Source organism: Xiphias gladius, chromosome 19 (genome assembly GCF_016859285.1).
Source record: "Xiphias gladius isolate SHS-SW01 ecotype Sanya breed wild chromosome 19, ASM1685928v1, whole genome shotgun sequence".
Lineage (NCBI taxonomy): Eukaryota > Metazoa > Chordata > Actinopteri > Istiophoriformes > Xiphiidae > Xiphias > Xiphias gladius.
The window spans coordinates 30782485-30802345 of record NC_053418.1 but is presented as its reverse complement, the minus strand read 5'-3'; the positions used below and the strand labels follow the sequence as shown (position 1 = coordinate 30802345).

The following is a 19861-nucleotide window of genomic DNA, read 5'->3' as shown; positions in this document are numbered from 1 at the left end:
ACAGCTCAGTTTGACTGTGGGCTACATCAGGTTGGACCCATCACTGAGAAGCAGTCAGGATTCTAAAGGAAACCCATTAGTGCTGCAGAACATGTGGTAATAAGACTGCGGAAAATATGTGGAAATAATTCATGCTAACATTGTTGCTCTCAAATCAGACATCAATGATATACAGCATAATCTTGGTGATAACAGACTACATCAGAATCTCTGTCAAAAGTCTATGGCTGCATATTGGTACAGCCTCTAACAGGCCCGCCTGTAATGTATGATAATATATTCTTTTCTGATCCCACCCAATATCAAAGCGTGTAACAGGAGCACTAGGCAAGCCCAATCGATGCAATAGGTAGGGTGTACTGCAATCTGCACCGTGCTGCCGGGTTCACAAAAATAGTCATCCTTTGTGGGACTATGAAAAGAAATGAAGCTACCACACACAAAAGAAAGGAGGCAGCAAAATATTTTTAATGTAAACTGGACTGGTCTTTTGACTTAGTATTAGCATTAGGGTTAGAAAAGTTAGTCGCTCCTACAGACCTATAGTATCCATTCATGCTTCACTGTTCATCTAATATTTTTGATAAATAATATATTTAATAATACTTTTAATTTACAAATGAAAACCATTGTGAATATCTTCCTAACATTTACAACTTTGGAACGGGCATTTGTGAATCCATATTTTATTTGTGAATTGAAAAGGCATTTTTGGTTCTCAATTCTAAGCTTGTGGATTTGCATTTAATGCACGAGGAGTTCTGCGACAAACTTTCTGTCAGCCTGAATGAAAATCCACTTGTATTACTAGGCCATTTTCAGAAAGCACTTGACTGCCTGCTGACGTCATGAGCGTCATGACGTCAGCAGGCAGTCATGAAAATATGAGCTGTTTTTTTTTTTTTTTTTTTAAATAATCGGACATAAGTAATTTGCATTCATTATTTTATTATGTTAATGTGGAACAGTCAGTATTAGTGTGTTTATTTTTTCTATGTTTAATATTTAGCAAACACTGTAGTATACATTTCTGTTTCAGTATGAAAGGTGAAGGCACGAGAAAGCTTGTGGGCAACTTTAAGGTCCCTAAAGCGCTGGGCTTGTGCTGCTTCTTCAGTTGGCAGTTATCTAGCCTCTGAAGGCCAGCCAACTCATCTTTTTAATTTTTTATTCATTCTTACAGGTGGGTAAAGGTCAGTAAGCACTTCACATCTTACTAATGTAGTAGCACTGTATTTAGTCAGGGTGCATTGTTTCAGTTAGACCACGCTAACTATTGTAAGATTGCACCCTGGTTCAGGTCTTTAATAGTTTGGCTGTTAGTGTTTATAGTTGTTTTTGTTTAGAATTGTCATATTGTAATTTTATTGTTCATTGGTTATATGTAGATTAAGATAAAATGGCGTTTTCTACTAAACTGGCATCCGTTGCCATGGCGACAGTAAACATTCATGTTGTTGGCTGGGGGAACGAAAGCAGGGTGCAGGATATTATACACTGTAAATATGATAAAGATAGATTGTAAATAGAACAGATTTCATAGCCATCCAACCTTTAAAGAGATTACTAGTGTCATTTGTTTTGCATACTATTGCATTTATTGTAATCATTCAGTCCATTTGTTGTTTTCAGCATAATTGGTATTTTCTATATGTATAATCAGTTCAGTAGTCCTATGCAGCCACTGAGGGCCAGCCAACTCATCCCTTTTATTTTTCATTTATATTTTCTGAAAAAACATCTTTTCTAAGTATGAGACTGAATTCAATTCATGGCTTTAACATAAATAAATAACAGCATTGTTAATGTTAAAGTGGCAGTCTGGAAAATTTCATTCCTGGTTGATTTGGCGACACCCGTAGTTTCTGGTGGTAACATCAAATGCGGTTTAATACTACAGCTCAAAGAATTCTGGGGGCAGCAAAACAAACTGTTGAAGTCCGGCAATAATTGGCCTTTTTCCATCATTCTGTGAGCAACCGTGATCGGATTTTCGGGTGCACACGTCATGAGTCTGCGAACAGCAGGGCACATTGACAGGAGATGGTTACCTGCCTGAGAAGTTGGAGGTGTGCAGCCAGTCGCCTGCATCTCTTCATCTAACAGCTCACTGTGGCTGCTCCTTATTCTTCATTACTCCCTGCAATATTCCAAATAGATCCACTGTCCAGAAATGCCCAAAAAGACCACTGTCTTGTTTTGTACACGCATTTTTGATGAACGAGTGGTGAGCTCAACGGCAAACACATTGCATTTCCTGTGAATACTTCATAATAAAAGTCAACTTGTACTTCTCCTGATAAATGCTTTTAATGTGAAACTGCAGCAGTAGGAAATGTTCAGTTTGCAGACAGACACCCTGCTCGTGAAATTGCAAATATATAAATATTGCAATACTTTCATCAGTGGGCGATAGGCTCCTTTACCACTGTGTTACCTCGTTTGGCGACAGACAGCGACTTAACAGACATTTGTTAAAATGAAAATATTCGAGACTGCCACTTTGACTGGATTATTTACTATAAAATTTGTGTTTTCCGATCGACTGGCACACATCCCGTGTCACGTCCCATTCGATTGGCTGTTGCCGTTAGACACTAACAACCAAAACAATTCTCAAGGGCGGTTATGCTAAAGTATCGTGTGGTGGTATAACAGGGTTGTATAACGAGAAGAGACTCCACCATTCATTTTTCTTTTATTTTTATTACCTAGTATTTATTCACCAATTTATTGTATATAATTTTTGTATATATATTTTGTTTTTGTGAGTAGCATAAAGGGGACTACATCTAGCATCTTGTTATAAAACCCTGTTATAAAATGATACATAAATAAACCTTGCAACAATGTACTTAGTTATGTAACATAACCCCTATATTTATATATTATATATTGTGCATTATAACATACTCATTACTATTACCACCCGTAAGAGACCTCCTACACATGATACTTTAGCATAACTGGCATCGAAAATTGTTTTAGTTCTTAATGTTAGTGTGAGTAGAAGAGGCCTTTTCATAAAGGTTTTAAATTGCAATCTTACAGACAGACAGAGGAGAGAGAGAGAGAGATGGAAACCGAATCAGTTCATCAACTGCTGACACACATCTGTTAAATAACAACAGTATTAACATGACATTTCCAGTAATGACCTAAATCCTTCTAAATGGAGCCCTTCCCCCTCTGTACATAATCTCTGGCTCAACACTTGTAACAGAATTAAAGACCTTCAGTCTGGATCAATACAGATTTACAGCAGGACTCCATTGTCATCCACAGGAGTCTCAGCTCATCACTGATAATGCTGACATCCATTTCAAATACATCTGTTTTTGATAAAATGCTAAATTGCTTCTTAATCATGACAAAGCTAATGACCCGTCTTTTATTTCTGTGTTAAATTATGAACCCTGGAGGAAAGAAACAATTAAAGCTATGCAGTTTAAATTTTAAGGTTCAACACCTGAGAACAATTGTGAACAAGTTTGATAGGCAGAGGCCCTTCCCTATCCTATTGTGCCCCCCCCCCCGATGTTAACACCATACATCATATGATCTAACACACACATTCATTTGATGTATGTGCACACACAGCCACCCTAAATGGTGCACTTTAACTCTGTAGCTTTCTGAAAAAATTATCAGAAGACAGTATATTCACTTAATATAGAAAGAAATATTCTGTATGTATGTAGACATTACAATGTAAACTGATATGGTATAACCTTGTTGTATACATATAGTATGATTGATTTAGTCATTGATTTAGTCATCTGTCAATGAAAAGAGTCTATTGTCATTGTCCAATAACCTGAGGTTTTTTCTTTGACAACTTATTTTGGTCTGATAAAAATGACAACAAATATTAGGCACCTCAGGAAAGTGAAGTGGTTGGGTTTACATGGAAAGCTCTCAGCATTGCCAATGCAGCAACCTGCATGCAAGCTTGCCACATTGCACTGGCATGGTCAGCTGTAGCTCAAGAGGTAGACCGGCTCCTTCAGTCCGCATGTTGAAGTGTCCTTGGGCAAGATACTGAACCCCAAATTGCCCCTGATGTATTATCGGTGTACGAATATGTGTGTATAGTAAGCGCTGTTTGTATAGAAAAGTGCTGTATGAATGTGTGTGAATGGGTGAATGTTTCAGTAGTGTAAAGCATTTTGAGTGGTCGATAAGACTAGAAAAGCGCTATACATGTGCAGTCCATTTACCATGCTGTATGCGCAATTGTTGTTTACATACTCATGCAAGCTGCATGATCATCTGTGAAGGCCATTGCTCTTTGACACTGGACTGGATGCTGTGGAATAACCCACAACTAGCACACAGGAACACTGCTGTAGAAGACTGTGATTTCAAAATAGCAATACAGTTACATGTATGCAAAAGTAGGTCTCTGTTTTCCTCCCATCTATATTTTCCTTCAGAATTATACAGTGCCTTCCAGAACTCCCTAAGTTTGATGCTGCACCATCAAGGAGTTTACACTCAGATGGTGCTTTACTGTTGGATGGACAAATTACTCTACCTTACAGTTTGACACCAAGGATTAGTTTCCCACTCTTTGTTCTGTGTTTCAGGATGACCTACATGTCTCACCCTACCCCTCCCCCTCTACCCTGCTCTTCTCCTTTGCGCCATATGGCCAAAGATTAGAAAAAGCCCCATTTAGTACATCTGAAATGTCACACTGTTACAGAATAAAGGAACAACACTAATGTGGTCCACTGTAGTCTGGACACATCAATCAGCTGGTGACACTGACTTTCAAAACATGTTTTGGACCTTTTAAATCCACCATAACAGGATTCTTTCCTTTTTGTAACAAACATGGCAGGCATACACGGTATATCATTCCCAGCAGAAAACTGTTTTTCCTTACCGCCTTACACTTTTATTCTGTTATTGCAAAAAAATTTGGTAATTCCTAAAACGTGCCAAACAGTGGAAATATCTTGATTGCTTAACACAATAGCACTATAAATTCTTTAGTTCTAGCCCACAAGCTTTTTCTTATTTATTGATTTTCTATGTACGTTGGTGAGCAGTCGGTCCCGTTGATAACCAGGAAATCTGATGTTCCTGAGGCGCATGTGAATATGTTATAGGAAATGGATGAAAAATAATGGCACATCTGACTTCACATGTCCTGATTTTACCTAATTTTTCTAAAAGTCTGGCTGCCAAAAACCCTTTTCTTTAATTATCCCAATATGAAATTATTCAAATCAATCTTTATTAAATGATGCGAGACTAAGACAAAGATTAGGTAGTACTTTAGTCAGCCCTTTACAATCCAACAATGACCATGAGGCCATACCAAGGCCAATAAGGTCTCATGATTGTTGTTCACTCTGTGCAGTGTTTCCCCTACAAGGAGCCATCTGTGGTTCACCACTGCAGTACTACTGCTGCAGGTACAGAATCATAACTTTGGACCAGATCTGGAATGGACCTATGAAATACCTACACAAATCCAATATGCATAAATTAATTTGAACAGAGACCCGGTCCATAATTGACCCAAGAAAAATCGTAAAACAGAACAAAACAGAAAGAAAACAGCAACAGTGGCAGCAGCATGATGATCCACCAGTTAACCATAATGAAAAATGAGCAACAATACTTAATTATTCCTGCTCTTCACAGTTGAGTCATTCTGTGTCTAATCAGATAAGGTTGTTGCAGCACAATCTCAGACTTTGTTCAAACCTTGACTATATCATGAATGTGTCCTAAAACTAAGGCCTGTAAAATATTTCTGTTAATTTTTTGCACCAGTATGATATCAATTTTTTTCATTCATTTTGTGCAAATATTTGAGGTCTCTAACACTAATGAAAATGAAGATGGTATAAATAAAATTAATTATTATTGAATTCCTGTGTCATAGGAATCGTAAGAAATAAAGGATAAACATGTTTTCAGTATGTTCATTAGATTAGAGGGCATTTGATATAGGAATTGTGTCTCTGGTAAGGTCCTGGATATCGAAAATAATTGAAATATTCTGAAAAAACCTCTAGTATAAGGAGAAGTAAGTGGTATCCTAAATGGCACTCTCAAGCTCCGGTGGGAGTATCTAAATGTGTTTTACGCATAAAAGGTTGGATGTGTTTATACATGTGATTTTACGGTGTGCATGTTAGAAAGCTATATATGGAAATTGTACTGATACACATGTTGAAACACAGTATATGCCCTTACATGTTGTCAAGAAAACACCAAGCATGTACCCAACTCAGTCCTGTTTTTTAAGCTATATGGTTAAAGGATAATAGTTTTCATCACATGTAATTTCTAGTACATAATTTGCTATACTGCATGTCATTTTCAATATTTATTTGAATTTTGTAATTGAGTCTCTTATTTTTTTTTGGCTGGACTGCAACAGCAGGGCCAGCTCTACAAATTCTAATGTCCTTGAGTGAGCGAGTGAGTACTGACATTACACCACTGGTCAGCCGGCCAAGTGCTGGATTTTCCCAGTTGGCTGTTGCTCTTTTAAAATGAATTGGTGCAAACAGTTTCTATTACATTATCAGGGGGCGTTTACAGGCAGTGTTGCCAACTTAGCGCCATTAACCCTATATTTACCAACTTTTCAGACCCTTTTAGCAACTTTTCACAAAAGCACCAAACGACAATTCTAGTGACTTCTTGGACAAACCTTAGTTACTTTCCATAGAAGGTCAACAGTAGTGCCCCACAAGCGTGAGGTTGGGCTGTCCCTCCTCAGGAAACCTTTCTTTGCATCTCATTCAACTCACCAAACGGCAGCTGACACGGACGTGAATGAGCTTCTAACTTTCTCACTGAGTGATCATTTTACAAGTAAATATAGCTGAAATCACAGCACAGCCATTGTCTTTAACTTATCTGTATGGTGACTTCGTCAGACGACGTCGCGGTTATAAAATCAGGATATTAGCTGATCAGAGCAGCAGCTTGGAAATGGCCTGGAAGTGACTCCTGGTTAATATGTAGTCTTAATGGGCCGCATTTCAGTCACTATTTCATACTTGCTCCTTTGTCAACAGAAACAGAAAAACATGTAGATGAGAATAGCTTTATTGGGAATTCTGTTATATCAAAACACTTTATATGTGAGCAGAGACAGTAAAAGAGAAGCAAACAGATGAATGGTGGTCCAGCCACATACTAGGTTCTGACCTTGTCTTGTTTAAATATGAAATATAAAATGTAACCACTCCATTGAATATGGCATCTGTCAGAGTTAATACCTTTTTCAATAATGAGGCCCTGATAGTAAAGAATATAGCTTGCATTAATGACCTACAGTAAAATGAGTCTGCAGAAAACATGGATTACTTCAATCCAATCAATATTTCAGAGGCTGGGACACACAAAAGTAGAGATAATAAGACCCTGCTTCTTCATAATGGATGTTTTTTTTCCTAGAGGTAAAATGCCTTTAACTATGTGTATTTGTCTATGAAGGGAACATGGAAGGACAATGGCACTTTGTACACTAAGTGACCATCAATTAAGCTATTGCCACATACATTTTCATGTTCATTGTAGCTTCACCATGTACCATTTTGGTCCTGTGAAAATGACCCAAAAATGCTACCGCACCTTGTTTCATTCAAAATATCTTCATGTCCATTGGTGGCAGACCCCTCAAATATTGGCACGAATTTAATAAGACTGTCTTTGAAGAAAAAAAATAACGATTTATATCATATGAGTGCTAAAAAATGGGGTTTATAATACCATCAATATCACTCTGGTTTAGTAATTTTGCACTTTTTTCCAAATCTAGGGCCTTTTGGAAAATCAGCAGGTATGCAGCACTAACTTTTAGGTTCAGTCATACTTAGAACATGGTTGTCTTCCGCCCTACAAAGTTTGGTGAGACTAGCAATAATACTTTTATTTATGTTAATGCCCAAACATGGCTTCCTGGATAAGGTGTTTTTGAGAGTGTAAAAATTAAAAATATTAATGGCCAAAGACAATATAATAACATTGGAATTTAAAAAAAATATTTTACAGGCCTTAGTTTTGGGACCACAACATTATATAGACAAACTCAGAACAACCCCTGAGATGGTGCTGCAACCACTTTCCTGGATTCTGTCTGATTTTACACAGAATGACCGAGTTGACACTCTTTGTCTGCCTCATTTTTTCTGCATCTCCTGAAATAAAGACCACCACCACCTCAGCATAAATTTAAGTTACTACTCTTCAAATTAAATGTAACATTAGCCTTCAGGGGAAAAAAAGCAAAGGCACAATATCACACAGACAAGGCCATCTCAAAACTAAACTGATCACAAGATGAGATGAGCAGGTGACAGTGACTGATGGATTACATCTTACATTCACTTTACATAACTACTCAGAGGAACACATCGCAATGTAAAGGTATGATAAGAAAACAATCTTATTTTTTTCCTGATGGGAAAAGTACAGCCAAAGCTCAAATCAATTAACTGAGGAAACCTTCACAACGCTTGCAGAGAAGTGCAAGCAAAGCAGCAGGTCAAACAGGCTGAAGTAAGTCTGACATGTTTTAGCCAAGAGAGTAAGCATCAAGATGAACTTAGTTTAAACTTAAGTATTAATCACCATTTTCCTTTTTTCTCTTTTTCAAGTTTTAAACTTTGTAATAATTTATGTACAATTGGACATGGTTTGTTTGAAGGTAAAACGGAATCAGGGCTCTGAGGCTGAACAGGGGCACTGGAACATGCCAGGGATTAGAGATATTTATTGCTTCAGGCAATGGTGAGCCGCAGTCAGCAGTTTATCAGCGTTGTGGAGAGAGAGCAGAGCAGGCTGGTTCTGTCTAGAACTGGACTAGAAAATGTTTCACCACACTGTATTCATAGAGATGTAACCTCATCAGTCTTCTGTAGTGTGCATCTTGTAACCAAAAACAGCCCATGTTGACAGGATAGTCATACAGTCATACAGACTGAGAGTTGAAACACGTTTAATCAAATTCATATTGAAACAATTTCACCTTAAGCCACCTTGTCTTCACCTTAATTTGTGTCACGTAGGGACAAATTTGAGTGTATTTGCATTTGGGAGGGCCACACAATCTCCAGGGACTAACACGTAGAAACATGGGGTGGTGTGAGTGCAGTGATTACGGAATCTGCTCAGATACTCTGGTTGTCTGGGCCCAAGATTTTCTTTCCGTGCAACAGCCTACAGAAATGCTTTGAGGGGGTTTGAAAATAATTAACAGATGTATGAATTCCCAGCCTGGACAAACAGGCTGGAAAGTTTTTTTTTCTCTTCTTAACAATGAGAAAACCAAAAAAAAAAAAAAACAAAACAAAAAAAAAAAAAAATCAACATTTCCCCACATTATACTTATTATTTTTCAAGATCATTCTGAAGTTGTCTTAGCTTTGTGCACCATTTGCTTTAAATCCATCTATACCTATATTTATATTAGTACTGAATGAAAAGACAGTGACTGAAAGGTAGTGCTCACAGTGGCGAATTACAAAAACTGCAAAAAAAAAAACAAACTGCAAAAAAAAAAACTGCAAACTGCAGCCCTTAACCTCTCCTGTAACAACGTCCATCACACTCGCACAATCGGAGTCAGTCTGATTAGATCAAATGGAAGCATATCTGGTCCATGAGTCTGGCATTAAAAATGCTTAAATGCTTCAAAAACACTTTCTGTGTTATAGAGGTGGAAAGTGGAAATGATTTGACCAGAAATAATAGAATAAATACAAACATGTCCTGGAACTCCTATCTACTCTGGTAGATAGTAGTCCAGGCCCAGTCCAAGCAAAGCGACATATGGTATATCCAGAAGTTAAGTGTAAACAATAACTCACTTCAGCCTGGTTCCTGTAGGTAGTAAGCTATGTATTTTACGTGCAGTCTAGATGGCAGCCTGTAGATGTAAAAGCTATATCATTATTTCATAGTTAGATCATTTGGATACTGTAGTCAAAAGAGCTTGAGAAAAACACTGAATGGGGTGGCAAAGAGCAGCGATTTCCTCAGCTGGAATGCAGAAGGTTTACCAGTCTAAAAGCAATTCACAACCTCATTTTCATCTTCACAGAGACAAAGTGACAAACAGATTTGCTGCAATGTGCAGCTCTTTATAGGCACCACGGAGAAACGGGAAGAAAAAAATGAGCTGATTTATCTGATGTGCTATCTACTTTTAAAGGCCTTCCAAATTGATGCACGATTACTGAACTTCATTTATAGTAAAATAACATTCCAACACTACACAGTACACGAACACAAATTAGTTTGTGTGGATTGTTAATGGTGTTGGCCGCAGTACCTAGTTTTACCTTCTGTTATTTGCTTTTATTATTAAAGCTAATTTTTTAATACAAAGCAGTTTCTCTCGTAAAGATTACGAGTCACAGTGGTGGGTTTATGTTTGGTAGTTGGAAAGGTAATGTAAGAAAGTCCCTTGCTGTAGTTTGGCATGACAAATACAACGCAATTTGTAGTTCATATAGCTGCTTAAAATTATAATAGTGGCCAGTCTCTCCTACAACGCATTTCAATTCCAGCAAGTGCTCACATAAAATAGGTCACTGAAAGATTAAACAAATTAAAATGCCTGGTAAGGAAAAGTGTCCTCACACAGAGCGCGCAGTTCTGTAGCAGAATGGAAGCAACCAGGCTTCCGTTGCAGTTAGTTAGTCGATTCGTGTCATTTTCGTCGTGACTATAATTATATGGAGTCCTCCCTTTATCAATCTATCTCCCTGTGAACAACACTTTTAACACATTCTGATAGGAAAACAGTAACTACACTACTTAAGTCATTGTTACCCTATATTCCAATATTTCAGACTGTATCAGAAAGTGTCAGATAAAACAGAATGCAGAGTGCACCGTACCTTTGGGCTACATGGTGATGCAGTTCGAAGGCTCCTAATTCCAGTTCAAAACATCAGAATATTCCATGTTGTCAGGGTTTTTATAAGGTGAACTAGATACTGGGGTTAGCTAATTCTCCTAAATCTACACATTGACAATTTATAAAAGCGTCTTAACGGTTAAATCAGTGCAAGAATTAAGTAGCGCAAAGCTGCATTTACGTTCATCTTGAAAAAAAGTGGCTCCCGACTTGCAAACTCCATTCAAAAGATATACACCGCAGGAAACCCCATCTGAGAAGCAGAATTGCAGAAGATGAACTGCAGTCATTAATGTACTGCGTTTTTCTGTATCCACAGGTATGGATAAAATGCTTTAGGGAATTGTTGAGCTTTCATACTGAGACCGCCCTATTCTCGGCTGCAGGCAGAGGGCGGAGTCAAAATTATTTCGTTGAGAAAGCCGTTTTGCCCTGAGACCCCCACCACCACCACCACCACCACCCACCACCCACCATACTGTGTGCCGCTGTACAACAGTAACCAGCACTGTGGCGCAACGAACTACAGTGAATTCTCGGTTTGGTCCACTACACAAATCCACTACTACGCATCACACAAAGGACTCTGGCATCATCAACCATAGTGATGATAATTTCCTCAGCATTACACACATTCAAAAGTGACTCTATCAAATTTGAGCCACTACGTGTAATACATATTACAAGACACCAAGAGCTCTACCAACATAATATTATTGTTATGGTTGTTGATGTGAAGAGTGGGAGGGAAAGGCAGCCTGTATGTGAAGGGAGGAGAAGAAGCCAGTAGTTGAGTGAGGAGGACATGAGAATTAGGTGCAAAGTCTTTCCTGACCTGAAAATAAAATAATTCCCAGTGACATCAGTGACAAATGATGGTTCAACTTGGACTTTCCATGCTGACTTTTCTCTCCAAGGTCAAGACCTCTAAATATATCAAGTATTTCAAGTATTTGGTGTTGGGCACCAACCAGGCCACAGAGTTCAGGTCACAATAACATGACATGCCAATACCGAGTTGAGGTAAAACAATATGCTTTATTATCCTCCCAAAATAAGAAGCTGCAGACTACATAATGCTGATAACTTATGATATCAAGAACTGTTTTTACTGATCTTACTGTGATAATTGTGTTGATGCTACCTGTGTGCTTTTACAGTAAATAAGCAAAATTATTGTAAAAGCATCTCGTATGTTTTATGTTTTATCATGACAGTAGCAGAAATAATTAATTACCTGGAGATGATAAAAGTATTTAAATCATTATTCAAATCACTAAACAACAGTAACTGGAATTAAAAGTAATGTAAGCATCAAACAGACTGCAGCATTAGTCTTCCCAAAAAACCACAGGGTAACTGACTAACAACACTCAGTTTGCTGAGTCACCAACCAGTTTGTCTTACTTTTTACATAATAATAATTATTAGGAAAAGAGATTATATTTCTCCTGTGTTAGCTTCTCTACACTGGCTCCCTGTAAAATCCAGAATAGAATTTAAAATCATCCTCCTCACCTACAAAGCCTTTAATGGTCAGGCACCATCATATCTGAAAAAGCTCATTGTACCCTAATTCCCCAGTAGAACACTGCGCTCCCAGAACACAGGCTTACTTGTGGTTCCTAGAGTCTCCAAAAGTAGAATGGGACCCAGAGCCCTCAGTTATCAGGCTCCTCTACTGTGGAAACATCTTCATCATCTCGTTTGGGTCAGGGAGGCAGACACCCTCTCCACTTTTAAGAGTAGGCTTATAACTTCCTTTTTGATAAAGATTACAGTTAAGGCTGGCTCAGGCCTGGCTTGAACCATCCCCTAGTTATGCTGCTATAGGCCTAGACTGCCGGGGAATTTACCATGATGCACCAAGCTCCTCTCTCCTTCTCTTCCTCCCCATCTGTACATATTCACATCCCATCAATGCTTGTTACTAACTTGACTTCTTTTCTCTCCCATAGTTTTGTACTTTATCATCTCTATCCTTGCTCCTCCTGTCGGTTTCTGCAGGTATTTCTGCCTGTGGTGCTGCAGAGTCTGGATCTGTAACTGTATGCCACCTACTGCCCCCATGATCCTGCTCAACACCCAGTGCTTCAATTATTATGATTATCATTATTATTACTGTATTTAGTCTTATTATTAGTTTTAATATTAGCCTCATTATTATTATACATCTTTATGTGGTACCTGTATTGTGCTATGCCCCCCCATCTCTCTCTCTATCTATCCATCTCTCTCCCCCTTTCTCTCTCAACCCAGCCGGTCGAGGCAGACGGCTGCCCACCATGAGCCTGGTTCTGTTCAAGGTTTCTACCTGTTAAAAGGGAGTTTTTCCTTGCCACTGTCACCAAGTGCTTGCTCATGGGGGAATGTTGGGTCTCTGCAAATATAAAGAGTACAGTCTGGACCTGCTCTGTATGAAAAGTGCCCTGAAATAACTCAATACGTAAATAAAATTGAATAAAATTGGATTGAATTGATTTTGGTACATGAATTAATCTAGTGAGCCCCGAAATCGCCAGGTGCTCTCTTTTGCATATGGGTAGCACGTCAGCATGTACAGGAATTATGGAGGGCATCGAGTGTGTACGAGAGCTGGTATCAGCAGCTGTCATGTCAGGTCGAGTATATGGGTTTGTAGTACTGAACGGTTTTAGAAGTGAGCAGATACAGCTACATTAAGTCCCGAGGGGAAAACACGATTCAGTCAGTCACCACCTGCACTGCTTAAATCGAAACTTTGTCACACAGTACTAAAGTGGTTTGTGAGATAACCTAATTTGGTATATGGTTCCATTTATATGGCTGGCAGTTTGTTTGATAACATTTGGTAACAGAGACTTTGTCATTGTCATTTTATACGTGTTAGCATATGGCTATTTCCTGGAGGCAGTACACACCGGTGCAGACCTGGTACGAATTGAACTTGCAAAAGTATCAGTACAAAAGAATCGTTCACTTATTTCTGGCCAGTACTCGTTGGAATAGCGACTTGTACTCTTCTGTACACCACAGGCTCTATCTCTTCTCAAGAACAGATTGTTATTCCAACATTTTATGCAGATTGGTTTTAGTTCAAATAAAGTACAGAGACGCAGGTCACCATTAACACAGCATATTACAAAATAATTGGAGAATTGGCTCCAGCAACATGTGTATTATATAGAACAACTTTATTGTCTGACCGGTTGATGCGTTTTAGCTTCTGACATTCACAAGTCTGGATTACCCTCATAAAGGACACACGCTGAAATGCGTTGGTCTGACAATAAAGTTGTGCTTTTTGTAAGTGTTGCTGGAGTTCTGAACTTTCGAGAGACCAGAATACAGCATAACAAATGAGAACATAGACAAGACACACAACAACCATATCAAGTAACACTATGCACTTACATGAGAAAAACATGAGTAACAACAGACATCTCAAAGAAGGTCCATCTTTGTATTTCACTCTGTTAATATGGTGCCAAATACTGAAAGGCAGTCCCTATGCGGTCTTGGAGAATCTCAATCTGGTCGTGGCACAGTGAGGACAATTCAAAATCTCAGGATAATGAAAAATTAAAGTTTCAAAATATATATCTTAGTACAGAATGAAATGATACTTAAAATGAATAAATAAATACATAAAATTACAATATTTAACCTTGAGAACGCTTTGGTGTGCCCAGGAAAAAGTTCAAGAAGTTGAAACTCTCTACAGAATAAATGGCGCAAGGGCGCCAGTTCTTGGTCTTTTTAGGGTACTGCCTTAGAGGACACCTCTGGAGACATTAATGTTGAGTTTTTTAAATATATTTTTTAATTCCTGTGAGCACCACAAAAGAAACTACTTTCAGAGACAGATTCTCAAAACCTCAAAAGGCTTTTTTGTGGGTAGTTTGGGAGATCCAAGGAAATTACATTATGATTGGCTGAATTGTTTTGTGAGTATGTAGAAGTGGGAAAACTAGGTTCTTATGCTGTATTGTACAATTATTATAAAACTGATTTTCTTTTTGAAGTAATTTAATGACAACAAGGAGGGTTCTCTTACAGAGGAACTAAAATGTGACCACACTAATGGGTAGCATGATGCAGAATAGAAGTTCCTTTATGTAATCGTGTAAATCTTGTTATTTGTTTATGAAATTAGCTTACGTAGCATTCAATCTAACTTGTAGTTACTAGGTATTCAAGTTATCTTGGCCTCTACCTGCTGGATAAGTTCGGTACCACATTTACCAAACGGCGCCATATTAGATAAGCATTATATTGCTGCGGACGAAGTCAAGGAAGGGGAACAGTGCTCCAGATGACAAGGGTACTCAGGCCGCAGTAGTCAATTTGCACAACACTCGAGGTAACTGCTGTATGGTTGACAACGAGTAACTTAATCAAACATCTCGGGCAGCGTCGTCCGAGGCGTCTTGTTTTCGTCGTTGTTTAGCTAACCTGCCGGCAAACATGACTTCATTGACCCAGCGGAGTTCGGGCCTCGTGCAGAGGCGGACCGAAGCCTCTCGCAACGCCGCTGACAAAGACCGTCCATCCGGCGAGGAGGACCATGAGCCCCGACGGGGAGACGAGCAGGAAGATGACGATACCGGAGACTCCAAAGAAACACGTCTCACCTTGATGGAAGAAGTGCTGTTGTTAGGACTGAAGGACCGAGAGGTAATGGTAGACAACCCTTGTTTCTTTCGGTGTAAGATTAAGCTAAACTTCAACGTTAGACGATTGGATGTTGCCTAAGCTAACGTTAGCTATTTTTTCCTAACCGACATAGCTTTAGTTAACGTTAGCATCCTTGTTTGCTATAATGCTAGCTATAGCTAACAACAAAAACGGGCCTCGCTGGTCTGTTTAATGTCTTGGCAAAAATTGATAATGTCGAGAAGCGACACTATGTATATCTATATGTATATAGATATAGATATAGATATAGATAGATACATAGAAACTTCACAGATATTCAAGATATTCACAGATTATAACTTCCCGGATCAATTAACTCGTAAGCGAAACGTTTACCATTGTTTTAACATTGAATCTCTATGCAGGCAATTAGCATTTGTTGACACTGACACAAAAGGAAAACAAGACCAAGTGAAAACCAGCATTTACATATTAATCTAAATTGAATCAAATATAAAACGCATCTAAATCATCACAGGTACACCCGGGTATTTCTAGAAGTTTTATTATCATTTGGATGGAGATCATCTGTCTAACCAAGGCGTGACAAGTGATTTTAAGTTATATACTATCGTTTCTGGAAGTTGCAACAGTTTGCAGGTCCATTTCCTTTCAAAAACTGTAAAACAAAAAAAACAAAAATGTGGGTTTTGTTTTGGGTGTTTACCCATAACAAAACTGACAGATTTATTTGAAATTACCAATCAGGGATTAGTTTGACAAATGTCAAAGTAATACTTCCATCCTTCTATATTAAATTTTGACACATTTCAAGTTTACAACCAACACTGATACAGTAGTACAGAGAGAAGTCCTGAGGCTGTTTGTTGTTATTTAGAACCTGTTAGCAATTTGGCAGTATCAAAGATGAGGCAGCATCTGTTTTGTTGTTCAGCTTTTTAAACCATTTACTAATGGCGATGACTTGTTTTCTAACTTGCAGTAGTCTGTCTCCATGTTATATTCAGTCTGTAGTCAGATGCGTGAAGAAACACATGCACATATAAAGGTGATGTTGTCAAAATGTAATGCCAGCAGTAATTTTTGAGCAAGGGAGTAGAGATATGGTTATCTCCCTTGTGATGCCAAAATGTGTTAATCTTCTGTGGATGCGTAAAACAGTTGTGACTGAAATACTTGTAGGTTTTGTTTTTGATCTACCTGTTTGATTTTGGCATGTTTACTCTGGCCTGACTTGCTGGGCCAATCAGATTGACCATCAGGAATTCTTCTGGTACTCCTGTTGTAATTCCATGTTAACTTTTTGACAAACCAGGATTCTGATGTGTGTTTACATGACCTAGGGGTATACCTCGTTCTGGAATGACTGCATTTCATCAGGGTTGAGAGGGTGCATGCTGATTGAACTGGCCCTGCGAGGACGCCTCCAGCTGGAGGCTTGTGGCATGAGGAGAAAAGGTCTGCTGGCCAGGAAGGTAGGGGACACGTTTCTGCTTTTGCTTTTACTATGTAAATTATTCAGAGGAAGTATAATATTTTCTCCTTATCACCCTGCCTATGCTTTTTTTTTTTTTTTTTTTTTTTTTGCCACCACCTCAACTAATGTTGGGTGGGGCATTAGCATATATCATCAGCCTGTAGAGTAACCTGCACAGCTATTTGCTAAAAGCCATGTCCAACTCCATCAGAGTCATAACAAGACCCTCTACACACCTTAACTTGTAACTGTTAATAATTCTACTTCCTTATGGGCTACATAAAAGTGAAGTGCAGAATGAAAGACAGAGGGAATTTGCTTTGGGGCAAAGTAATTTTCCATATATTTACATAATGTCCACACATTAGTAGACTGAAGCAAAAAATGCCCTGCATTCTCTGGTTGCAGCTTTCCAGTGTGAGGATTTCTGGTTTACTGCATTTTATGTCCTTGTAAAGTGAATATCTATGGGTTTCGGACTGTTGGTTGAACAAAACAAGACATTTAAAGATGTCAGCCAGAGCTTCTGGGAAACTGATGGGTATTTTTCACTGTTTTCTCATATCTCATTTTATAGACCAAACAATTAATCAGAAAGTAAATTGCCAAGAGACAGTTAATTTTAGTTACAGTCCTAGTTGAGTGAGTGAACTGCAAAGCACACCATATACAGATTAGCTGTGAGCAGCTTCAGTGTCAGGTGTGACAGTGATTGTCAGTCAGTGATGTGAGCAGGGCCTACATACATTAAAAGAAAAGGTGCATTTTGGATCTCTTTCAGCAGCTGTTCTCAGATAACTATATGTTGTAACTGGCTGTCATCATTCTGAATGAAATTCGCAGGTAATTTGTAAGTCAGATGCTCCAACAGGTGACGTGCTCCTGGATGAAGCCCTAAAACACATCAAAGACACCCAACCACCGGAGACCGTGCAGAGCTGGATTGAACTGCTTAGTGGTGAGTTCAGCTACATCATCGGCCCACAGCCCCATTGTGGTGGTATATCTGTAATGAGATCTTTAAACAAAACAGATCCATGTGGCCTCTTTCTGTTTGTACCCAGCTTAATTTTGAGCTTCACATCCCATGTGGTTTGAAAATGTAGACTGTTTGCAATTGTACATTACACAATTGTGACATTAAGAGTAGAAAGTTCTGTTTTAAATCTCAACAGCAGCTGATGTGACTGTGCTTCTGATTTTTGATTAGACTGAGACACCTTGCTTTACAAAAGGAAACTGTCAGTATGCTGGAAGACTCTGTGGCGATTCTCTACCTGTGGCAACAACAATAAAGCCCCTTTTGATGAAGTGATACCAGGAATTTAGGAGTCCTAGGAATTAAACAGGGAATTAAAAATCCATTTTGTTTGCATTTCCACTGAATCTGAAGAAACATAAAGTGGTTTAGAACTGGCTTCCCTAGAAACTCAGAGACACCTGCAACAGTGCACCCAAACAATTTTTCACATTCACACACTAATTTTTACTCTATGCGAGTGAAATGCTCACACTGAAGAGCCCTGCGGTTACTCACTCTGGTCTTTCTTATGTCTTTGTCACAGCACCTCATTATAAATGTAGATGAGCATGTAACCTTTTTCTGACAGAATTAACTGTCATGTGTTTTATTGGTTCGTCCTTAGGGGAGACGTGGAACCCCCTGAAACTTCATTATCAACTACGGAACGTTCGCGAACGGCTGGCCAAAAACTTGGTAGAAAAAGGCGTACTCACTACTGAGAAGCAGAACTTCCTGCTTTTTGATATGACCACACATCCTCTGACCAACAATAACATCAAGCAGCGCCTCATCAAGAAGGTCCAGGAGGCTGTACTGGACAAGTGGGTGAATGACCCTCATCGAATGGAAAAGCGGCTCCTTGCGCTCATCTTCTTAGCCCATTCTTCTGATGTCCTGGAAAATGCTTTTGCCCCACTGCTAGACGACCAATACGACCTGGCCATGAAGAGAGTGCGGCAGCTGCTGGAACTGGAGCCTGAAGGGGAGAGCATGAAGGCCAGCACCAATGAGCTGTTATGGGCTGTGGTGGCCGCCTTCACCAAATGAGGCTACGGAAAAAGCGGACAGCAAGCGGTTGTGGCATTCAAATGGCATTGTATGTTGGGGTGGGAATCAAAGTACTGGCCCCAACATGGTGACTTGACTAAAATACAGTTTACCCCTGCCTGGACTTTTGGAATGGGCTGCCCTCTTTTCTTGTTCCTCTACCCACTTAATTCTCTTTTCCTTCCAGATAACTGTCCTTGTTTATCCTTCATGGCCCATTTCCCCCCATGTGTCATTTATGTGTTCATTTTTGCTAAAAAAAAAAAAAAAACAATAATAATATGGAACTTTTTGAATGAAATGGTTGGTGATGATATGGGTGAGGCTGAAATCAAGATGTTGATTCATATCCTCTTTCTTTTCTATCGGGTATATCTTTGAAATAGTTAGAGGTTCAGTATGTATGGCATGGGTTACTTGAGATACCACCCTGATGCACCTGATAATACCATACGATATCATATAATAACCAACATGATGTACATGTACAAATCCATGTACAGGGCAGTGGTGCTGTACAGGAATGAAAGTCTACTTGATGATCCTGACAAGTCTTTAAATTGATATCTTCTGCCAGATTGTGAAGTGTAAGGATATGTTGAGTTTGATGTCACAGCATTCTTTCACTTTTATATCAAGTACTGGGAGACAGCTAACGGGGTGAGATCCAAAAGTCTGAGTCTACTACCTAGTACTGTGGTCTTTTTGAAATTCAAAATTTTTACTGAGTCCTCTTAATCCATCCCATCCATCCATTATACTGTATATACCTGCT

General features: G+C 38.9%; 2 protein-coding genes across 6 annotated transcripts in view; one reads left to right on the top strand and one right to left on the bottom strand.

Annotated features, from left to right (window-relative positions):
- Window positions 1–11258, bottom strand: part of pdzd2 (PDZ domain containing 2) — a 90062-nt gene extending 78804 nt beyond the window's left edge. For all 3 annotated transcript variants that reach the window (XM_040154734.1, XM_040154736.1, XM_040154735.1), the window contains exon 1: window positions 10881–11258. The gene's annotated coding sequence lies outside the window, so the exon portion shown is untranslated. The remainder of the gene's footprint in view (window positions 1–10880) is intronic.
- A 3779-nt stretch (window positions 11259–15037) lies between these two features.
- LOC120805081 (Golgi phosphoprotein 3) lies at window positions 15038–19357 on the top strand. 3 transcript variants are annotated; one of them, XM_040154943.1, is made up of 5 exons: window positions 15038–15203; window positions 15330–15556; window positions 16882–17013; window positions 17859–17973; window positions 18662–19357. In XM_040154943.1, the coding sequence occupies exons 2-5, from the start codon at window positions 15347–15349 to the stop codon at window positions 19084–19086; spliced, it is 882 nt and encodes a 293-aa protein (XP_040010877.1). In that variant the 5' UTR covers window positions 15038–15203; window positions 15330–15346; the 3' UTR covers window positions 19087–19357. The 3 variants fall into 3 exon arrangements, with proteins under 3 accessions (XP_040010877.1, XP_040010876.1, XP_040010878.1); XM_040154942.1 differs by having other exon boundaries at window positions 15041–15203; window positions 15294–15556; XM_040154944.1 differs by having other exon boundaries at window positions 15043–15242; window positions 15365–15556.
- The last annotated feature ends 504 nt before the right edge of the window (window positions 19358–19861 follow it).